This window comes from Perissodus microlepis, chromosome 9 (genome assembly GCF_051167445.1).
Source record: "Perissodus microlepis isolate ML-2025 ecotype Zambia chromosome 9, ASM5116744v1, whole genome shotgun sequence".
In the NCBI taxonomy this organism is placed as follows: Eukaryota; Metazoa; Chordata; class Actinopteri; order Cichliformes; family Cichlidae; genus Perissodus; species Perissodus microlepis.
Window position 1 is genome coordinate 21,647,949 of NC_140469.1, and position 22,626 is coordinate 21,670,574.

The 22,626-nt window shown below is 42.1% G+C and overlaps 2 protein-coding genes across 3 annotated transcripts in view; one reads left to right on the top strand and one right to left on the bottom strand.

Moving 5' to 3' along the window:
• Positions 1-4,313, top strand: part of gli3 (GLI family zinc finger 3) — a 97,766-nt gene extending 93,453 nt beyond the window's left edge. The window contains exon 15 of the mRNA XM_084939645.1: positions 7-4,313. Within this exon, the coding sequence (XP_084795771.1) occupies positions 7-2,396 (2,390 nt within the window). The 3' untranslated portion in view covers positions 2,397-4,313. The remainder of the gene's footprint in view (positions 1-6) is intronic.
• An 823-nt stretch (positions 4,314-5,136) lies between these two features.
• On the bottom strand, positions 5,137-16,081 carry prpf4bb (pre-mRNA processing factor 4Bb). Of its 2 annotated transcripts, none has more exons than XM_084939646.1 (16): positions 15,539-16,081; positions 14,267-14,357; positions 12,858-13,993; positions 12,389-12,562; positions 11,999-12,154; positions 11,568-11,649; positions 11,259-11,460; positions 8,434-8,507; positions 8,194-8,284; positions 7,868-8,015; positions 7,630-7,767; positions 7,369-7,522; positions 7,163-7,277; positions 6,922-7,073; positions 6,707-6,793; positions 5,137-6,600 (listed from the first exon to the last, which is right to left on the bottom strand). In XM_084939646.1, exons 1-16 carry the CDS (start codon positions 15,595-15,597, stop codon positions 6,397-6,399), a joined length of 3,063 nt encoding a protein of 1,020 aa, XP_084795772.1. In that variant the 5' UTR covers positions 15,598-16,081; the 3' UTR covers positions 5,137-6,396. The 2 variants fall into 2 exon arrangements, with proteins under 2 accessions (XP_084795772.1, XP_084795774.1); XM_084939648.1 differs by having other exon boundaries at positions 14,282-14,357; positions 15,539-16,078.
• Positions 16,082-22,626: the final 6,545 nt, after the last annotated feature.

Below are 22,626 nucleotides of genomic sequence, written 5' to 3' on the forward strand. Positions count from 1 at the left end.
CCCCAGGAACCTGTCTGGGCAGGCAGTGGGGGGTGTCTGCCCCTCAGCCACCTGCTCATGCTGAGCTGGGCAGCACAGAGCTAACAGTGCTCAACTTGCTCAGAGACCGGCGTGACAGCAGCGGCAGCGCCACCAGTTCAGCCTACCTGAGCAGCAGCCGGCGCTCCTCCGGCATCTCCCCCTGCTTCTCCAGCCGTCGCTCTAGCCAGGCTTCCCAGAGCGAGGGTACGGCAGCAGCCGCCCACCACCGCCGCCACCACAACCTCAGTTCCACCGACTCTTACGACCCCATCTCCACCGATGCCTCCCGTCGGTCCAGTGAAGCTAGCCAGTATGGAGGTGGGGTGGGAGGAGGGGGTGGAGGGGTGTTCTCAGTTGGGGGCTGTGGAGGTGTGGGAGTAGTAGGCATTGGGGGAGGAGGAGGGGGATCACGAGGGATGCTCAATTTAACCCCAGCCCAGCACTATCACCTTAAAGCCAAGTATGCAGCAGCAACAGGTGGCCCGCCTCCTACGCCTCTACCCAACATGGAGCGCATGAGCTTGAAGACCCGCATGGCCATGATGGATGAGGGTGGTAGCAACCACTGTTTGCCACCTCTAGTCAGGCCACCTCGCTGCAGTGACGGAACCAGTGGGTACAGCAATGGCTACACGGGACATGCAGGTAACAGGAGGAGGGTCTTCTACCCTGGTGAGGGACCACTGAATGGAAACCGGAGGGCTAGCGATCCAGTGCGGACGCAGGCTCCTGAAACTTGTAGTTTCCCTCCGGTGCAGCGCTTCAGCAGCCTTAATAACCTCCACCCTCTTCCGCCTCTTGCTCTGCACTGTACGCCTGAGTCTCGAAATTTGAACCTACAGAACTACACGCGCTCAGAAGGCAACCTGCACAGAGGCCTGCAGCACTCGCCATACACCCCTAGCATTGCGGAACAAGCGGCCTTAGAAGCTCTGGCAATGGAGGACGATGGGGAGGCTGAGCTGTTGCTTGGGGATGAGGATATATTACCAGATGATCTGGTGCAGTATCTCCACTCCCAAGTTCAGTTGGACAATGGCTCCCACATGCACAATGAGGACCAAATAGCTTCTAGCCAAAGGGACACCTCCCACCTATCTATGGAGGAGATAGACCAGATCCAAACTCCGGGGTCAAATACGGCCTTCCCTGGGTCCCATAGTCTTCAGCAGCAGCAGCAACAGTTACGAGAGAGGAAGAGCCCCAGTAAACTTCCCATCCAATGGAATGAAGTGAGCTCTGGGAGTGCTGACAAGTGTCCTCCAAGGGATCAAAACCACCATTCGCAGTGTAGAAGGTGGCCTAGCACAGAACACGGGCCTGTGTCTGCACCTTTTGGCAGGTTTGGAAACATGGTTATTCAGCAGCAAGTACCTGTTGATTTCCAGAACAGTTGCGCCCAAGCTAATCAGTCTCAAAGTGCTTGCTGCGTAAACCCTGGAGTGAAGCTAGAGACATCACCTAACTCCTGCTTGGAAATGAGAGGTACTGGTCAAAACTCTACAAACAACTATAATAGGTCTAATTTTACACAGATCAGCAATGGACCTTTTCCCCAGGGCTTCAGAGAGCAGGCCTCCAACGGATTTCAAAAACAGAGCCACTTCCATCAGAAGCACAACAGCAGCTCTTGCCAGGTAGGAAACAACCTAATCCTTAGCAGAGCCTCCATGAATTACCTCCCCAGCCTCTCCCAGGGGTCTGCTCTTCATCACAATCGCCCGGTACATGTTCCTCATCCACCAATCAACAGGAACTTGGGCAGAACCCAGCAATACCTCAGTCCCGGGAGCACCAATGAAAACGAATCTTGCGTCACTCAACAAGCACAACTGCAGAGGAGTGGCGAGAGCTGCTCCCTTGCGAATCAAGTTTCTGGGCTGAAGCTGGAGTCCCAGGATCATGGATACTTAGAGCAGGGCTTTGTTGACTGCCCCTCTTACGAACCAGCAGATCATAAGGCCTCCACATTCCATGTTCTGGAAGATCAGTGCTTGTTGGACTCCATAGCTGCATCTGAGGGACAAGGTGGTGGAAGCGGCAACGGGGTTTCAGTTGCTCTTCTCTCCCCTGGTGCAGATCAGGTGACCAGCACAGTGGACGGTAGTGTTCCCGGTGTATTAGATGAAGGGGTAAGTCTGGACTTTGGTGCCATGCTGGAGGATGGCTATGACCAGGGCAGCTTGGTCTCAGGAGCGTTGAGTCCCTCCGTCTTCCAGGGTCTGTCCAGGACCTCCTCACGCCTCACCACCCCTCGGGCATCTGCTGCCTTCCACAGTGTGGTCCCTGGCCTAAACAACATGGCCATCGGAGATATGAGCTCTCTCCTCACCACCCTTGCTGAGGAGAGCAAGTTCTTGGCTATAATACAGTAGCTGCTCTCTTTCTCTCTGCTTTCTCCTCCCGTAGAAAAATAAAGGAAAAGGAAGAGGAAAAACTCTGGTGTATGTGAAGACAAAGTTAAAAGCGGTAATTATGAGAACTTTATGTACTTAGAAGTGTTCTGAAACAGGCAGTTGCCAAGCCCTTGCTTTTTTATTTTGTAAAAATGTCATCCTACGCAGAAATGGGATGTGTCAAAAATTATGTATAAATAAATAGTTATATTCCTTTTCTGGAATGAAGGCTATTTTTGGAAGCCCTTCTCTTTGTAAAACTACGTGATGGTGAGCAAAAGCTCACGCCCTTGAATCAGTATTCTGTGTATTGTTACTGTTTTTGCTGTACGCCCTGTCGGTAAAAAATAAAATAAAAATAAATGCATGTACTCAAGTGAAACATTTAACACTGTCTATACGAGTGCATAGACTAGCCCACGTGCCCACGTATCAGTCGTGCACCGCTCCCACTGGTACAAAGCAGATGAATCCATTGTCATCATAGGAAGTGAGACACGGGTCATGAATACAACAGGCCCCGAAAGCAACTTTATATATCATAGGTTTTAACAAGTGGTATATTTACATTTGTTGTTACATTTTTGTTTGTACGTTCCTTTTGTGAAGCTGTAAATGTTTCAGTGCTTCTACCAAGTTTTGCCAAGTGGTGTTTTTCCTCGACACGGTATCGAGTCCAAAATGCGGACCACACATCCGAGTCTTCAAGGCGCCGTAGATTGTTGTCTACTTAATATCTAAATGGCTTGATTTTGTTAGTCTGGTAAGGTACTCACAAGTGTATATAACTGTTTTTATATTCTGTTTGTTTTGTTGACGTTGGATTGCACGGTTGTTCGAAGCTGATGTGTAAATGGACTTTCTCTCCTTGATTTGGTGCTTTTTTTTTTAAGAAAAACAAAAGAAATAACAAAAAACTAAAGATGCTTACATGGATTGATTTGAGTACTTTCTATGGTTTTAAATTGTCTTAATAACTGATGGCGGTCCACAGCACACAGAGTTTTCCGCTCCCAATGAAAAGTGCTGTACAGTGACGTGTTTTGTTTTATAGGAAATCATGCGTATCGTTCTCTCCAAAGCTCTTAAATTCAGAATGTGTACTGCCATTAAGTATTGCAGTGACTTCGTCAACAGTGTTAGTATTGCCTTGCAGTCTTGTGTGACTGCACACAGAATATCGAGTAGTTTACCTTTTACTCTGCATCAAAGCAGTGAGGTACAAACTGTTTTATTGTTTTTTGGTACTTTTTTGGTCATTTTTGTAGCTGTGCATTGATGGTGTTTACTTTCTTTGGTTTTGTTGTGTGTTTTTCTTTTTTTTTCATTTTTTCAAAGAAGTAGAAATCATTTCCCTTTGAAAGAAGGAAATTTCAGAGGTATGTGCCTTATATGTATCTGCCTGTCAGAAAAGAAAGAGATCACTGCCAATCTTCCATTGTGAATTATGAAAAGAATAAAAAGTAAACATGTAAAGTGTCTTGTGGGGTCTGAAAAAAAGAGAAAAATCACAGAACATTTATATAAGAAAAGTCTGGATATCAGAAAAGTTGAGATTTGCGAAATGCATTCTACTTTTCTTTTTTTTTCCATTGTTGTTTTCACATTTATTGTGCTTTTATATATATATATATATATATATATATATATATATATTATGTAAATACATTACTCATGCTGTAGTTTTAGCAGAGGAACTAGGGCAGGGGATATCCTGGGCCAATACAGAACTGACTTTGATAGCAGGGATTCCCAGGCCCTGGGCAGAGGCCAGGCAGATCTGGCTCAGAGCGGAGCTTCAAGTGCCCAGCGCTGCCCCTCCGCCAGAAGAGCCACTTTGCTCTTTTATAACTGACTACAAATGTTTGTATGGTTTTAATAAAAATGGAAATTATATTTTAAGTGTCTTCCCTTCTTTATACTGCGGTTTTGATATTATATGAAACGTATTGCTTTGAACTCTGTGCCTGTTTTCATAAAGACACCCAAGATAAGAAACTGAGCTACTTCAGCAACTCTGCACACATCCACCTCAATTTACTATAAATCAAAGTCACTAAAAGGAACAATATTATGCAAGTTTATTAAAAAAGAAAAAGACTGCAAGATACAAAATAAAATAGTCTGATGCTACTTCAGACTACTGTGTGGAAATATTCTGCCATTAAAAGTAAACACAATGTTCCAACATGAGTAAATTCATTCAGAGAAGCACGAGTGTTCCTGATGCCCTCTTTTGATCATCAACAGAGACTACACTGTAAGGTTGGAGCTCATGAAGTTGATGGATATAAATTACATGTTTGGTTACATATTCACATTAGAAGCAGTCACGTCCTCATCTATGTTGAGATTAAAGCCAGCAGGTCTATAGCCCACGTCTATTTACAGGCCCCTTAAAGCTGACAGCCCATCAGCTCCAATCAGAAGTCCTTTTAGTGTGAGCACAGTGAGATCTTGCATCACTTCCACCCCCCCTCTCCCCGCCTGACTTTTCAGAGCGAGAAAAAAAATGGGAGTCTTTTCTAAGCGAGACTCCCATTATGCTTTTAAGGAGCTCGACACAAGTGCAATCATACAACGAGAACGAAGGGTACGGTTAGACTGCGGAGAGGGAGAGCAAGAGACCTTTAAATTGTTCCAATGGGATACAAGATGGAGCGCTTTTACTTTTGATGCTCCGAGGCTGTGGCTGTCTCAACAATTTTTAAAGAAAAGAAAAAAGAAAAAAAAAAGCTTGCCACCTTTTCCAACACCCCCTTTGCATCCTTAAGAGTTCACTTAGCAGAGACGGAGGATCCTGTGAAGTAAGACACCCCCCCTCTCCATTCTCAAATCTGTTCATGCATCTCTACACCAGAAAAGCCATTAAAATTATGGATAAACAAGCTAAACAGTGCTACATCACATTCAAATGAAGAAAGGGTGTTTGGTATACAATAGGAAACATTTTATTACTAAAAACTTCTTATACTGAAGGTGCTCTTTCAGCAGCGTTTCCACAACTATTCTTTATTGAAATCACAAGATTTTTTATTAATCCACTTACTTGAAACAAAACAAATCATACATGAAATGACAGTAACTATGGACTATATACAACAGTGGAAGAGAGGTGGGGTTGGCTTCAATTGGCCAGCATTGTTTGGTGTTTTAACACACTAGGCTCGTACAGGAGGCACTTGAATGTGAGAGCCTTAAGAGCCACGACCTAGCCAGAGTGCTGGAGGGAGAGGAAGGTTAAAAATGGAATCGACCGGCAACAGAAAACAATGACTACCTGCTTTAAAAATTAAGAAAAAACAAAACAAAAACTTTTTGTAAGGAGTTCATAATATGCATCTATTCCTTCAGCTCAGACCTCGAGGCCCGAGGACTGGTTAGTGGTGGAGCGGGGAGGTTGTCGTCGTCACATGTGGGACACTGATGCACATACAGAGCATTTTTACAGGCCTGCACCACGCAAATCTATAGCACAAAGGGTGCACATTCAAAAGCATGCATTGCCCCACAATGAGCAATGTGGTTATAAAAGAGGAAAGGTGTGTTTATGTTAGGACGTCTGCAACTACGACAAAATTCAACTGTCTGCTGCTCGAGATTGTTAATGCAATAGACATACACAGTATTTACAGGAATCATATTTTTCTTTTAAACATCTGTTTCTCCGATGCCAGTTAAATTAAAAAAAGAAACTAACTCATTGGATATCAGGGAAAAGTTTACAGTGACAATTGGAAAAAAGAAAAAAAAAAAACAACCCTATGTTTTCAAGAATGGCTACCATTTCAATGATCTATTTACAATAAAACACAATTATGCATCCATAAACAAAATGAAGCTGAGGACGAAAAAAAAAATCCATGACATTCTGAACAGAAGTCTGTGAGTTGGCTGCCTGACTGCGGAGTTCCCATCAGAGCAGGTTTAGTGGTTGGCTCTGTCTGTGTTGCTCTGGGAGTGTGTGGCGTTCAGCGTTTCAGATCTTCTCCTGGATAAAGGGGTGCTGCAGAGCCTGGTTGATACTGATGCGCTTGGCTGGGTCCAGCATCAGCGTTCCATCCAGCAGGTCCTTCAGCTGCATTACCTTCTTCCTCTGGTCCTCAGGCAGCCGCTGGCCTCCTATCATGTCTGCCAGCAGGTCTTTGGTGGGGTTGATGGTGCTCATCACGGTCACCTTCTCCTAAAGGCGTTGAGCAACAAAAATATAAAACTTTTAAAACTGCTATTAAAATAGCAGGACATGTAAGAAAAAAAAAATGGTTTAGAGACAAGAAAGAACACCTTACCCTTTCAGTCACTTTGTCTACTTCAATGTACAAGAAGTTCAAATTCTGATCGAAGTGCTGGTCTTTGAACAATCCTTTACGGATCATCTGTGGAAAGAATCCAAAACATTGCATCAGTCTTCTTGAACAGTGCACAGTAGATCAACACATCTCCCTTCATCTAGAAAAGGGGAAACAACCACTAAAGGAACTGAAATTATATGATGCAATTTCACCTTGTTGGGCATCTTGCCCTTGAGGTCCATAGCCAGCTTGAGCATGTGATTGTTGGAAGATCCGGGAAGCAGGATTTTGCCTGTGTAAAGCTCGTACAGAGTGCAGCCGACGGACCACATGTCGATACCATAGTCGTACGGCTTTCCTATGACTGAGGAAGAAATTATGAGCAAACTTCAAATTTAAAAAGAGCTGATTAATGGTGAACATTTAAAGAAAAGAATAAATAGTGGTACTTACTAATTTCTGGAGCCCTGTAAAATCTGCTGACCAGATATGGTGTGATGTCATTGTCAGCAACATGTGACGCCGAACCAAAGTCACACAGCTTCAGGATGGTCTTTGACTCGTTCACCTTTTAAAGACATGAATAGAAGTCACACGTGGCACAACTACTTTGGTCATTCTGTGAGCAGATTTAAGATGACTGAGCATTTGAGTCATACCAGGATATTATCTGGCTTGATGTCGGCGTGGAGGATGTTGCATCGTTTGAGCAGCTTGAGAGCCAAGAAGAGCTGCTGGCTGTAGGAACGCACAGCTTTGATGTGAAGCCCAACATCTTTACCGTACTTCTTCAGCACCTCTCGCAAATTCATGCTACAAATGAAAAATTTACAAACTCATGAATTATGCTGAGGTAATTAATGAAAAGCACACCTCTCAAAATATGATGAAAATGAATGCGATGTCCTCTCTCTGAGTACCTTAGAGGCTCAAACACCAAACAAAGATGCTGCTTGTGGTAAAAGTGCCTGAAAAGGCGTAGGCAGTGGAACTTGTCATCGGGATCAGCGTCATTCAGCTTCTTGAGGAATTCCAGCTCTTTTAAACCGGTCTTGTGCCTGTTCAAACATACATCATGTCAGGAGTGAAGCCATTACGGTATTTAAACAGATCAATAACTTTCACATATGAAATGCTGGCATTCATGGGAAGACTCACATGAGCTCGTTGTTTCGGATGATCTTGATTGCCACCTCCTGGCCGGCTCTGGCAGTGTCTCTGGCTCTGATCACATTGCTGAACACACCTTGTCCAGTGTAGCCATACACGTCGTAGCGTTTGTCCAGCGTCTCCCCGATGTTCACTCCTAAACAACAACACAATTTACAAATGTGTAAAATGACTGAGATGAAGTCTCTCGTTCCACTTAAAAACAAACTTTGATGTGCGACGAACGCAAACAGGCTACAACCTTCATTCCTGGTGACATTAAACAAGCATAAAATGTCACCTTAACCTACAGTTAACAGAAAGGAAACACTTACGGTAGTAACCCTCAGCATCAGTCCAGTTGTCCCTGAGGTTGGGGTTCTCCTTGAAGTCCTTTCCTACACCTGCTGCTCTCATCCTGGCACTCTGCAGAAACAGCATGAAAAAACAGAGGTCAGTAATTCACTGGTGTGCCTCAATAATTTACACTCTTCTGAAGAACAACACAAAGACACAAATTAAAAATAAGTGAAGATTTTAAGATGCCCTACTGAGCTCAGTATTTAAATACTTACGTCAAAGTCTGCAGCAAACATGTCATCTGACTCGGTAAACATGTCTGGAGCTGAAGGCTTCTTCGGGTTAGATCCTGAGACACACAACAACAACAACAACAAATTATACCAGCAAAAGATGAGTTTCTGCTCATTCAGCATGTTGTAAAAAACAGTATATCTGGAACTTGTGTTTGATTCACATACTCTGCAGAGATCAAAACATGCTGCAGGTGGCAGAGACACCAGGCTTTGGATTACAAGCCAGCAACTGAATGAACACATGACAGAAAGAAACAAAATTAAAATCCCTGCATCACAAAACGCTGCATTTCTCACACAAACGAGCCACTAAAGACCCTTTTAGACATGTGTACTTCCTGTACTGGACGTTTTTTAACATGCCCCTGTGTTAAAATGAAAATACCAAACTGTTCCAAACTGCAGGGAAGCAATATTAATGCAGCGTCCTAGCTCCAATTTCAAGTAATGTAAAAACGCTTTTTAATCACATTTCACGTTTATAAACTTGATTTGATTCATTTCTGCTGAAGGGACCGTGACAAAACCAAAAGAGAGAAAGAAAAAAAACAAAACTGAAAAGTGCCATTTTGCTTTCAACAAAAATCACAGCCAGAAAACTGGGAACAGACTGTCCAAAAGATTGCCATCTCTGACAGAAGGAGCTTTTAACTGTTAGGTTTCATCTCTCCGCCATGCTCACAGAAGACTGTGCTCTTCAGTGATCAAGTGGGCACAGGCAGCGACTCAAATCTCTTTTCAGAAAAATTTCAAAGGCTTAAGTGAGGGGTGGAAGTAAAGGAAGGACAGCGCAGAACAGTCTGTCGTTACCTGGGTCAAGCTGTCTCCTTTTTGCTAAGATAACACATGAAGGCACGTTTGTATTTGGCCTAAAACTGACCATTTTAAACGAGCTCTGTGTTTGTTATGTGTTTTTAGCGGTCACTGGTATTTAAATTTGGATTCTTCCGCTTCACATGCAAAACAAAAAATAAACAGCATTGTAGGGATGCAACGATACCAATTTTTTCAAACCGATACGATACCGATACTTGGATCTGAGTACTTGCCGATACAGAGTACAAAAACCGATACTTCTAACACACACACACACACACACACACACACACACACACACACACACACACACACACACAAATGCAATGAATTGGAAGACAGGTTTTATTTTATTCTCTGCCAATAATAAATAATATCTTTAAAAAATTACCACAAAAAAATTTCAAGTGAAAAATAAGCACTTCTGTTAAATTATTGCAGAGTCTCCACATTGTAATTTAACAAAATATCACTGAACTATTGGCACTGTCTCGAGCTTTCGGAATAATAAATAAACACTTCTGTTTGGAATAAAATAAATACAAATTAGGTTTGAGAATAAAATAAACTTTTAAATTGTTGCAGAGTGTCCATATTGTAAACAAACAAACAAAATAACGAAAGTATTTGGCATTGACAAACGAACTCCCCATCTGCCCGTGGATCATCAGTCCACTGTGCCATTAAACCAAGGACTGACATCGCGCACACACTGCTTGTCTTTACCTCTTTAGAAAGTTTTGGCACCATTATCTCCCTGATGTGTGGCCGGCTGGGAATTTCATATCGCAGCTCGAGTATGCTGAGAAGAATCCTATGTTTTCCACGACTGGCATTGGCTGGTCATCCAGAGCGATAAAATGAGTCAGAGCCTCTGTTATTTTAACTGCCCGTGGATTTTCTCTTGACATTTTTTATCGCTTTTCCAAAACCTGAGTTAAAGTTGGCTGTTCCGGTCCACACTGCTGACATTTTGTTTAGCCTAGCTACAGCAGCCTCCAGTTTCTCTTTTTTTATCTGCAGCTGCCAGTCTGACTCGTCTAACCCTGTGCCTGTTTAGCGCGGGATGTCCCCCTAGTGGCCAATCTAAAAAACTACAACAAAAATGACAAGCCACCCTCTGATTAATGAAATAAGTTAGTATCGGTTCATGGTATCGGTTAACTTTTACGAGTATGAGTACACACACATTTTACAGTATCGGCCCCGATACCCGATACCAGTATCGGTATCGGTGCATCCCTACAGCATTGCCATTCGCAAAGACCAAATGCGTTTATTTAAACTGGTGGGAAATGCAATGCATTTCATATGTTAGCTATGGCAGAATCAAAACAATACAGACGGGGTCTCACACTTTTAATTCATTCATTCCGCCTGTTTAACTTTATAATAAAATTCAGTAGCGCATAAAGGAAGAGAGTATACTTTGTAGGATGTCAAGTCAGTATGCAGTGCTGTAGTATGGCCAAGGACACATCAAAGAACACGCTGCTAAAAACAAGTGGCTCGAACACACCCAGACCTCTTGCAGTTCAAGTAATCAGACATTACTGTGTCCTGAATGCATTCACTTCTGTGCTTAAGCTTTCCACTTATGCTCAGATCAGCCAAAACACCTGCCAGTGTCAGGTGCGAAAAGGTAGATTTCAACCTCTGCAGTAGTTCTGGAAATAACATTTATGCTAAAAAACATAAATAAAATAATAATAACAATTAAAAAAAAAAAACTTTCAAAGGCTTCTGCTTGCTCTTATTGTGACAAGCAGGTAATAGGGTAACATACAAGAGTCTTTAAGAGATTCAAAAGTCCTTCTCCATGCTAACAAGGAGAATGAAAAGAACATATCTGCATCCTCCTATAATCCATTAGACTATTTTAAAGAGATCCCCTGAATTTGCAGCCAACCAGGATGCTCACAGCTGACAGTGTGGTTCATTCAGTTGGCCTTGTATGCTAACAGTCATCATTCTGACTGGAACATTACCATCTTTCTCCTGGGCGATGAGGTTGTGCTTGGCTTTGATGTTGGCCTCGAAGGTGTTAACGTTCTCGCGCTCGTACTCCTTCACGTCTGCGGCTACTCGCTCCAAGATGTCATCGGGTGAGGGCGAACGGCTACGCGTGCTGCTCTGGGGGCTGCTGGGCTCCGACGTCTGATTGGTGTCCTCGTTCACGATTTTGTACTTCTGTAAGGTGGAAAGAACAGCTGATGTTTGTAAGAAGGTCACTCATCAAATCCACTTATAGAAGTTACAAAAATGCCAGACATGAATTAGCGTGGGTATAAACAGACCTGGACGATGGCCATACGCTGTTGGCGGCGCTGCTCAATGAGAGCTTCTTCATCTATCTCCTCACCATCAAAATCCTCCAAACTGCAAAAACATGCCAGAAATTAAAATTACAAAGGAAACGCTTTCCTGTTAACGACTAAGCAACAAATCATGCCCTGATGCATTAATGTGAAACAGGATATCATATCAGCTACAGATCATGAACGTCCTCAAAGACAAGATGGTAAAAACTGTCTTATTTCTAATCAATATCTACAAATGCTAAGGACTCAACTTTGTTTTGATTCATTAGTGCCAGCATTAATTCACCAAAAGCGGTATATATGATATGAATGGCTGCATAGAAGTTGTACCACACCGTTTCACAGCAAATTTGAACTCTGTATGGCGAACCCGATCGGATCTTAGTTTTTATATCACTTTTACTTACACTTCTTCCTCTGAGGACTCCTGATCGACTTTCATGCCTTCTGAGAGACTTCCCTTGAACTTGTCTTCATCTCTGCTGCGTCGTCTTCTTTCCCGATCGCGGGACGTTGAGCGTCGATACTGTCGGAGTCGACCATATCGGTCTCTCTCCCCAGACCTGTGAGGCACAGATGATGACAGGAATCATTATTTACTTCAAAAAGAGGGGGAAAAGGTACTAGCAGACAGGGATATAAACAGAATTCATATCTAAACAACTGTTGAACCACCAAAAACTAATTAGAGAAACACAAGAGTTCTCCAGCGACTTTTGAGAACTGCTTTGTTGTGACTTGGGATAATGTCTTCTGTCACATGTAGACAAGTTGAGCGAAAAGTGAGCGGCCATCACCTCCGTCTCAGTGGAGACCTGCTCCGTCTGCGGGGGGAAGAGCGGGAGCGGCGGCGCGGCGATGGGGACCGTCGTCTTAGAGGCGAGCGACTCATCCTGCGGCGAGACGATGATTTCGGACTGTTATCACGCGATCGGTCTCTGCCTGGTCCAACATCTGCCCGAGAGCGCTTCCTGGAAGAACATAAAAAATAATATTTCAAAATCTGTCATAACTTTACTTTTGTGCCTTCATGACTTTTTTTTCTCCGCAACTTTGTATCAGCATTTAAACTAAGTTAAATACATCATTATCTTCCAGTTTAAAAAAAATAAAAATAAAAATCTTTAGCTTTTATAAATGAACACTCAAATATTTTACATTTTTGCAAACTCACTTTTATTCATCTGAAACTGAAAGGCAATTCTGTCATCTGTCACAATCAGCTTATTATGGGAAACGTTGGAAAAGCCAGAGGTGTGCACTAACCTCAGTGGTGACTCCTGTCTCTCAGCATCTCGCCTCCTGACCTCTAGTGAGCGGCTACGGCGTCTCTGGGGCGAGAACCTAGTTCTGGATGGAGAGTGGCTCTGTTTTGATGTCCTTTCTGAGGCACTAGCCGAAGGGTAGCGGGCATCTCTATGGCGAGGGGAAGCGCTGCGTTTCCTTGCAGGGCTGTGAGCCCCTCGTCTATGAGGGGAGCGGTTTTCCTTTCCTAAAGAAGTGTCCTTGGATGGTGACTTGGCTGGCCGTTTGTCCCGGTCAGCATCTGAGCGACTTGGCCGTTCTCGTCCAAGCGATCTGGACCGTCGGCTCACTCTTTCCTGGTTGGGTCTGTCATCCCGCTGCGGAGAGGACCGTTTATCAGTGCGGCTGACTTTCTGCTCTCCCCTGAAGCTGGAAGGAGAGTTGGACTTCCTTCTCTCCTTGGACCTATCAGTGCTGTGTGAACCCTTCCTGTCTTTTGACCTGCTCCTTCCACGCCCTCTGTCTTTTACACCTGTGTCCTTGGTGCTTTTGGTCACCTTGTCCTGCTTAGACTCCTTGGCTAGCTTGTCTGCAGACTTACTCCGACTACGGCGTTTGGAGCTAGACTTACTGCCCTCTGTTGAGTCCCGTCTAGATTTGCCACTTTTTCCTCCTCTGGGTGATATAGGTTTACCTGAGCTGCCCCTTTGTCGTGGTTCTCCATTTCTGAACCTTGCATCTCCATCCTCTTCAGATCCAGAGTTATACCCCTGAAGGATCAAACCCATGCCAGACTGAACTTTTCCCTCCATCAACTGGCTGTCAAGTTCAGCTTTGATCATGGCCCTCTGTTTCTCCAAATCCTCCAGCAAGGCCCTGTCATCCAGACTTGGATTTCCAGAGGAAGGAGAAGATTCAACTTTTCTATGAGTAGAGGAGCCAAAGAGGACAGCGGCAGAGGGAGAGGAGCCCTCTTTGCGTTTGTGTTTCCTATGTTTGTGACGATGCTTGCGTTTGCGGTCCTTGTCCTCATCAGAGGCATGTTTGTGCTTTTTGTGCTTACTGCGATGCTTGTGTTTTTTCCGCTTGTGTTTACCGCTACTGCTGTGATGTTTGGACCCCTCCTCTGTCTTCTCGCCATTAGTTTCAGCCTCCTCCTAGGATGTGAACATACCAGGATAACAATCAATTTAGTTGACAGATGATCTCTGTAATTCTTAGTTATGGTGTAAACAGATACAATCTTGTTTTCTTTGAGTTTTTACCACCTAACCAACCTAGACTGTATTCAGAATGACTGATGTAGACAAAAAGTGTTGCTAAATTTTGGTAAAAATTGATCCTACAGCAAGTTATAGTAGCACAGTTTGGTATAGTCTGAGTTTTGTGTTAAAAGAGATGACACCACTTGATGGCATTTAGGTCCTCACATTGTCAAGCCCTACCTCCTCCTCCTCCTCTTCAGATATGTCGCCGCTGTCCTCATTTCCACTTCGTTCGTGGCTTTCCAGATCTTGCTTCCTGTTTCAAAAAAAGAATATTTAATTGCTATAGTGCTAAATTATTTGGCTGACTGAAGTCAAAAGGAAACAAAGGTCTAAAAAATAGACACAATTGTGTCAAATATAGTTTTTGGACTGGTAGTAGGAACACACGGCCATAGCAATGGCTGACCCTGAATGCAACTGATAACATCCCATAAAAATGAAACACACAGAGTTCTGCCATCTGTCCAAAATACTGACAGGTGCTTAAGTTTAAGTGTCTGGGATATAAAACACTATGATAATCAACTAAAAATTTCAGTTACACATCAAATCTTCTTGTGGCACTATTATTTTTTCCCCCTTTAAATCTGGAAAAATAGGAAACTGTCCAATTATTATTTCTTTAATACACAATGAAGTGAACACGATTTACAGTAACAAACATCATACAACGTGATCAGTGGTTTTAATTTTTATACATGTACATAAAAAAGATCATAAAGATAGCTATTCTTTCCTCGAGGTAACTTGCAGTCATTGTGAACATTTAGTCTAAAAATCAGTTCATAGCTTACACAACATTCATTTCCGAGTTTAACCCATCATCGCCCGAAGCGTACCATTTTAGGTAAGCGTAAGGTGTTTAACATCGGGCATACCGGGATTATATAATGTGGTCAGTTTTGCATGAAGCTGTAGAAACACTGATCAGAATCGCTCGTTGATGAAAGAGTGACACTCGGTAAATCCCCGTGTAACCTTCACTTGCTCTCTCTTTCTCCGAGCGAGACCGCCAAGATGATTTTCACTCATTAGCTCTGACATGCTAACCGTCTTTAGCAAAGTTAGTGCTAAGCAGCTACAGCCACTGAATAATTTTGCTATGCTAACTTACATTACATGATAGCTGCTTGGGAGCGAGTACAAACCTTACACTGCGTGTGGCTTAGCAGGTACACTTTATTGAGGCAAATACACACAAACGCGGATGAGGTACACTTCTACATGCTATCACCGAAACTTAGTGCTAGCCGCGCTGAAGAACATTAGCTAGCTAGCCAAGAACGTTAGCCTATCGTGAGCATGCCCCGGCAACAACGTGAACTTGCTACTCCGTTAGCCCCGGCAATGCTAACACTTCCCTTCATATTCGACCTGAAAGAGGCCTATAACTTACTGCCACAAACTTTAAGTATCTGTAATTTAATAACTTACACGTGCTCGTTGCCATTATTCATTCTCCTGGACGAGATCTCCATCTCAACGTCGGCCATTTTCCTCAGCTGAGGGGGCTTTTTCTTCTTCGGCTACTTTCTCCACATGGGTACAATGATATCAAAATACTGACACGTTCATCTGGTGTTTTGGCGGCGCATCGCAGTCAGGATTTGTGCACTGAAGTCTGTTCTTTGTCCACTAGAGTGTGTGCTTGTGTAACTTGAAATTTTCATATTAGCCACTTACGTCTTGATGCATGCTCAATCATCCAGGTAAGTAACGTTTACCTAAGTAAGTGACTTCTTCGGTCTCAGCTCAGCTCAGCTGAGACCGAAGAAGTCACTTGGATGAGTGACGAAACGTTTCTCCCACAAAACGCTACGTCCAGATGAACAGAATCAACTTTTGGAGATTAGCCACTTACATTACACACAGACACCCCCCTCCCCGAACAACTGCCAAATTAAAATGTTTGTAAATTTTTGGTAATTATGTCAAATTTTTCACCTACTAAGTATCTTGAAATTTCAAATTATTTCTGAGTGAAAAAAATTGTAATAAGCAATTCGAAATGTAAAATTATTAACCAAAGTTTTTAAATTGCAAATGTTGAAATTTCGTGTTATTCTCTCAAAATGTCGAAATGCTAACGTACAAATGGAAAAATTGCAGAGTAAGATAGTGTTCTGAGATACGCAATTCAAGATATTAAGTCATTAACCAGAAATTTTAAGGTGCGTTGCTCTAAATTTATATTTAGTGTTTGTGTACTGTATGTGTTGTCCTGTATGTATATTTAAAACGAGAGAATAGCTCTTTTAGCCAGTGTGACTGTTTTTAATGTGGCTTTTAATGATCTGCTATTTTGTATTATTCACATGTTTGTGCTCACTTGTCTGTATGCAATATAGTATTTGTTTTTTACTTGTTATATTATTATGTGTCGTATTTGCTGTAGCTTTTGCTGCCCTATTGGCCAGGTCTTTCTTGGAAATTAGATTTAAATCTCTGTGAAACTTTTCACCTGGATAAATAAAGGATAATAAAGACAAATGTATAATAAATACCCCACGATGTACTTGATCTTATTTGAATTTTTTCTGTATAAATAGATGGGCGACCTGAAGACTTGGATACAGGATTTTAAATGACCACATTGGCTATAGAAAGACTGAAAACACAGTCGTGCAAAGGACAGGCTGTTGAAGCCTGCTCGGTCTGCTTTTACCACACGATGGCTCACGAGGTTAATTACAGGTGGATCATCTGTAGTGGTTCATGTGGTTGCTGAAAACCCTTCGTGCGCATCATGATTACGCACCTCAGTGTGCGCCAATAGTCAACAAAATGACACATGAATGATTACAGTTTTATCTCCAGTGCAACATTTTAACAGCAATGATTTTGCGGAAGTTACTTAGTGTTATTGCGGTAAAAATAGAACAAGTAAAAGCGTGTCACTGTGTGATACTTGAGTTCTTTGCCTGAACTTCATTGCCTTTTATTTACAGTATCCTCAGGTCATTGGTCAGGTTCTTGTACCTTAGAGGAATGTGCTTTTTGTGTGAGCTTGTTAAGCCACTTAACACTGACCTACGAATCATCCAAACATAAAAAGACACATAGCACAAGGGATGAACCAGTATAGTGCCTACACATGACAGACAACTTAGCAAAGATATTTCCATACATCCTAGCAAACAATACAGAAATGTTCAGCGGTTCAACACTTCTACACACTTCTATAAATAGCCTTTTTCTTATGGTAGTCATCAGACCTGCAAAAACAAGAACAAGTCCAGTATCAGAAAGTGGTAATCCTTCTGAAAAGGGGAAAAACAGCATGTGCCTCTGAAAGACAGAGTTAAAAAAACACCAAACACCACATCTGCTTTATCGTGTTGCCTCATACAAAATGCAAAATAAGGTCAGACAGATCTGAGACATCATGTTCGCAACACAAAAAGTTGCGAGCTGTTCGGCGCACAGCTCTGTGAAACCGCATGACTTTCACGGATGCAAGCGCATTCAAGGGGTGGGCATTATCCACTTGTGACAGTTTTATATCAAGCAGTAAATTGTGGTATTGTGAGACACCTGTGGCTGCTCCACAACAGTGACGAAGTAATGGAAGCATGAAGACATAACGGCATTAATGCTGACATCCTGGCAGATGGGATGAGATTTTCTGGCAAATGATGATACTGATGATGGTACTATTATCATCATGTGTTTGATGACATCTTGATTTGTGTATGCTTGAGTACTCTGAAATTTTGTTTACAAGTACAACAAGCATATACCGAAAAATACCCAATGCGACTTGAGTTTTACTGGAACCCCTCTCACGTAAATCCACACTGTATGTACAGAGTATAAACACACAGAGCGTCGGGATGTAACTCACAGCCTGGGCCTTCTGCCGTGCAGCCTATCTCAGATTTATATGGTAAAGTTGCAAGCTGGAGGTCTCACAACTGATTAAAGTCTCTGTCACAGAGACATTAGATATTCCATTAGTTCACAGCCCCATCCCAGTGTGCCCAGTAAATCATGGCAGTATACAGTACGAGGCAAATGTTGTATACTCCATTCTGCCGTGCAATCTAAAGACCAGTCTCTGTGTCTTACATTGTATGATTTATGAGGTGTGTAACTACTTATATTGTGTAAAGCTTGAAGTTCTTGCCTAAAATAATTTCTGACACCTGCGTTTCATCAATATCATTTAACTTTTTTTTACTGTATTCATTTGACTTAACAAAGCAGCTTAAGAACATTTAGTTTTAAGATACCAGAGTGTCCATAAAACTATGTTGTCAGGCCTTATTCAGATGCAGGAAACTTTATTTTAACATTTCCTATTTCCTTATTTTAGGTTAAAAATCTGCTTAAATTTTACATCTGTACAACTGTAAATCTAGAATAAATCTGACTTTAATGAGAGCATATAGAACATATAATGTACCGTTTCACTGTTTGGCACAAGTGTCGAATAATAGCAGCAGTAAGCTGTAATGCTAGAAGCATAAGTAATGATTACATACTTTGGGAGAAGGTGCTGATCTCAAGATCCTGTTTCAAGTCGAGAAAGTCCGAAGCGTCCTGGCGATTGCTGCTATATTTCGATCCATACCCATAAATGATGAGACCCTTAATCAGAACATTTGTCACAGAGTTAGAGCCAGATTGGATAGGGCTGTGACATGCCAGCTACCCAGAGGTTAAGCCAAGATATTGTGAATGTTCCTCAGTGGTTAGCTGCAGTATATGTCAGAATCCTAAGAACCTAAGTTGAACCAGTTCATTTATAACAAATTTGTTTTCCTTCATATTTAGTGATTATGTCTTTTAAAGCTGCAGTCTTCATTTTTCTAGGGAATCTTTTGATTAGCATTTTGATGCTATTTGATCAGCATCATTGTGATTACAGAGAACAACATATGCAAAACAAGCTGCTGATGAAAAATGTGTTTCATCTTGTGAGAATACTTGTTTAAAAGGTGATAATGCACATATGGGCTGATCAACCACATACTGATACATGGACGTGTTGTTACCTGTATTATTCTCTGGCTCTCTTCCACAGCATGTCTTTATCCTGTCTTCCTTCTCTCACTTCAACCGCTCGCAGCAGATGGCCCCGCCCCTCCCTGAGCCTGGTTCTGCCGGAGGTTTCTTCCTGTTAAAAGGGAGTTTTTCCTTCCCACTGTCGCCAAAGTGCTTGCTCATAGGTCATATGATTGTTGGGTTTTTCTCTGTATGTATTATTGTAGGGTGCACCTTACAATATAAAGCACCATGAGGCAATAGTTGTTGTGATTTCACGCTGTATAAATAAAATTGAATTGAATTGTTAGCATGGGTAAAAACTGCACCTTTGCAGAGTTATACAATCACTGTGCTTTAAGATCTGCAGCCACATTACTGATGAATGGACATTTCACAAATAAAGGCACACTGACACGGTAGATCTGATTCATGACTGCAACTCGTATTTCCCTGAGAAAAAAACCCCAAGCAGACATTAAGTCTACCTTGACTTTTCAGCCCTCTGCTCTTTGGGCTTTACTGGAGACACAATAAGGACGGAGCCATAAAACACGGGGTCCAACAGATGCTCGTTGAAGACAACCGCAGTCCATTATAGAGCCTGTTAAAGACACTCAGGCAGTTTGCTAACCCGCTGTCACCCTAGCCTCTGCACTCTTCACTGGGTTTTGTCTGCTGCTGCAGACAAAGATAGAGTTATAGCTCAGAATGACTTCCTCAATGTGAAGCTTAGGCAGTTCTTCTAAATAAAAGAAGAACGCCTGCTCCTATCAAGCAGATGTCATTTGTTCCCTGACAGATGTATCCATATTTTTTCTTTCTCTTGTCTTCTTAACCGTTTGGCTTTACGAGCCTCTGTTGTTTACTTTTCTGAGACAATAAGGGCTGACATACAATTTACAAGGGCAAAGAAGTGGGTTTGGGAGTATGAGCTAAGCATATGGCCAGACTCCCTGAATCAGGGGGATTCAGTTGATGTTTGCTTTAAGGAAAGGATGAGAACAACCAGAAAACCCCCTTCTGAAATCAAAAACAGCTCAGATCAGTTGGGGCAATGGACATTGGGTGTGTTCCACTGTGTACTGCAAATGCCTGATCAGTACTGGGATCTGGGAATCTTGGAATCAGGTTTTTTGTGCTGTTTTGGGTGGAGTGCCATTTCCATGGGGTGGGGTGCTTACTTTGCAGTGTTTAGGTGGGTGGCATGTGTCAAAATGACATCCACATGAATACTAGGAGCCTAGTGGATTGAAACAGAAGGAACAGTGTTATTCGTCATTGGTTTCATTTTTAGGTTTATACTAATTTAAATTAAAATCAAGAAAGTCTTGTACCTTCAGCCAGACTGGGCGGTGACTTGAAGTTAATTGTGGACGTTAAGACCATCAGTGTAGGTGCAGGGTGTGGCAGAGAGGAGAATGTCTGTGAAGGGCTAACAAATTAGAAAACAGGAGTTGCAGAAACCCTTAATTTTACTCCTCTCAAGTGCTTAGTTAAGCATAGCTGTAAAATTGCATATGGGTGACAGTCAAAGCCTGTAATGGCGATATTTAAGCAGTGCTGTAGGTCCAACAGCTGCGTCACAAAATAAACAGTGTAAAACCACCCAGGTTACAAAGTGGAACTAGTGTACTGTATCTTATAATACTGCCTAATTCATGTGAATTATTTTGAACCTAAACTTGTATTTATTAGGTGTGATCATCATTTAAAAAGGTTTCAATCACAAGCTCCTTTTCATTAAGGGCACGTACACGCATTAGATAAAACAGACATGGTAAAACGAAAGTACACCCTCAGATCAATCGATTACACCATGTCATTATTTATTAAACAAAAACCAAGCCAAATGAAGCAGAGCGTGAAAAATAACGTCTTTGTTCACCTCAGGTTGAAGTTATCCAATTTCAAAGCCTTGACAGTTTTTTATGCCCTCATTTGCAAAATCTTAGAACTGACAAATGATGCTCTTTGTTTTTACCGTGTAGTTTTAAACTGTTAAAAACACTGAGATTACCTTTTTGGCTTAGAGTTAAATTGTATAATCATTACTACTGTCTCCCTAGATCAGACTGGAAGCAAAGAGAAACAGAAAGCCAGGCTTTAACCAGAATTAACATAGTGTGGACAGACTAGTTGATTCCCTATCACTGTTTCCTGGCTCCAGCTATAATTACACTGTGATTATATTTAATGGAGCGATTTCATCTCAATATTCTTGTCTAAATGATTTCAAGAAAGGAAAAAAACAGCTTTGTTCAAACCTTTTTGTCCTGTGAGGACACTGAAACACAAACATACCGATGACATGTCATTCATGCATCAGACCAGGGGTCCCCAACTCCAGGCCTCGAGGGCCGGTGTCCTGCAGGTTTTAGATCTCACCCTGGGTCTACACACCTGAATCAAATGATTAGTTCATTACCAGGCCTCTGGAGAACTTCAGGACATGTTAAGGAGGTCATTTAGCCCTTTGAATCAGCTGCGTTGGATCAGGGACACATCTAAAAACTGCAGGACACTGGCCCTCGAGGCCTGCAGTTGGGGACCCATGCATCAGACAAACCAAAGCCGATCAATCCCTCCTGCTCTCTTGCTTCTCCCCTCACAGAGCTTTGGCATTCTCACGACTGTAATGGGAGACAAATGTGCTAGAATGTGGCTTAAACGGTCTGTAAGAGTGAGTAGGCAAATATCTATTTTTCCATTTAAAGTTTATGCTTTCAGAGGAATTTCGTATATTGGAGCGAAGTATTGGGGTAGAATGTGCTGACTCTATAAATGTGGCCAAACCACAGATTGAAGCCCTGCTCAAAACAGATGTATCCCATTATTACGCAAGGGGAGAAGGGGCTTTCTGATTATACCGAGGTGGTTTATTCAAGTAATATAATCATTCGTGCTTAAAATGAAATATGTAGCTCGTAGCATCTCCACACTTGGCTTATAGCTGAGAAAAGAAACCCCCAAACTCTTTTTCAGTAGGAAACTCCTGACACAATGGCAGCACGGCGAGTTGTTTTCTAACAAATTAAAAGTCTGACATGTTCTCTGATTTATTTTTAACTTTGGAAATGACTAAAAACAGAAAATGTTTCAATCTTAATAGGTTGGGCTATTTGCTAAGAATATATATTTTTGCTAATTTGCAATAGTAAAAGGCAAAACAGTCGAGTTGAACCTGGTTTAGGTGCTCAACATTCATCCCAAATTAAGTTAAAATGCTAAACTGTGATGAGCATCCTAACTTGCATCTTAGCATATAGGTGTTTTTGCCTATAGTAGCATTTGGATGTGAAAGAACTGCTGGCTTGTCTGCAGACTCTTGTTTTACTGCAACTCACTTTTGGTTTTGTATATAAGTTATCAATAAAGCAAACAAGCAAAAAATGATGGACAAAAATATGAAATGTTTTTAAAAATGGCAAAAAAGTTAATATCACTAAACCAGCTAATACAAATTTAAAAAGTGGGTTTACATTCAAGGAGACAGAATGTATCTACTTGAAATACCACCCAGGCTGATAGGTTAA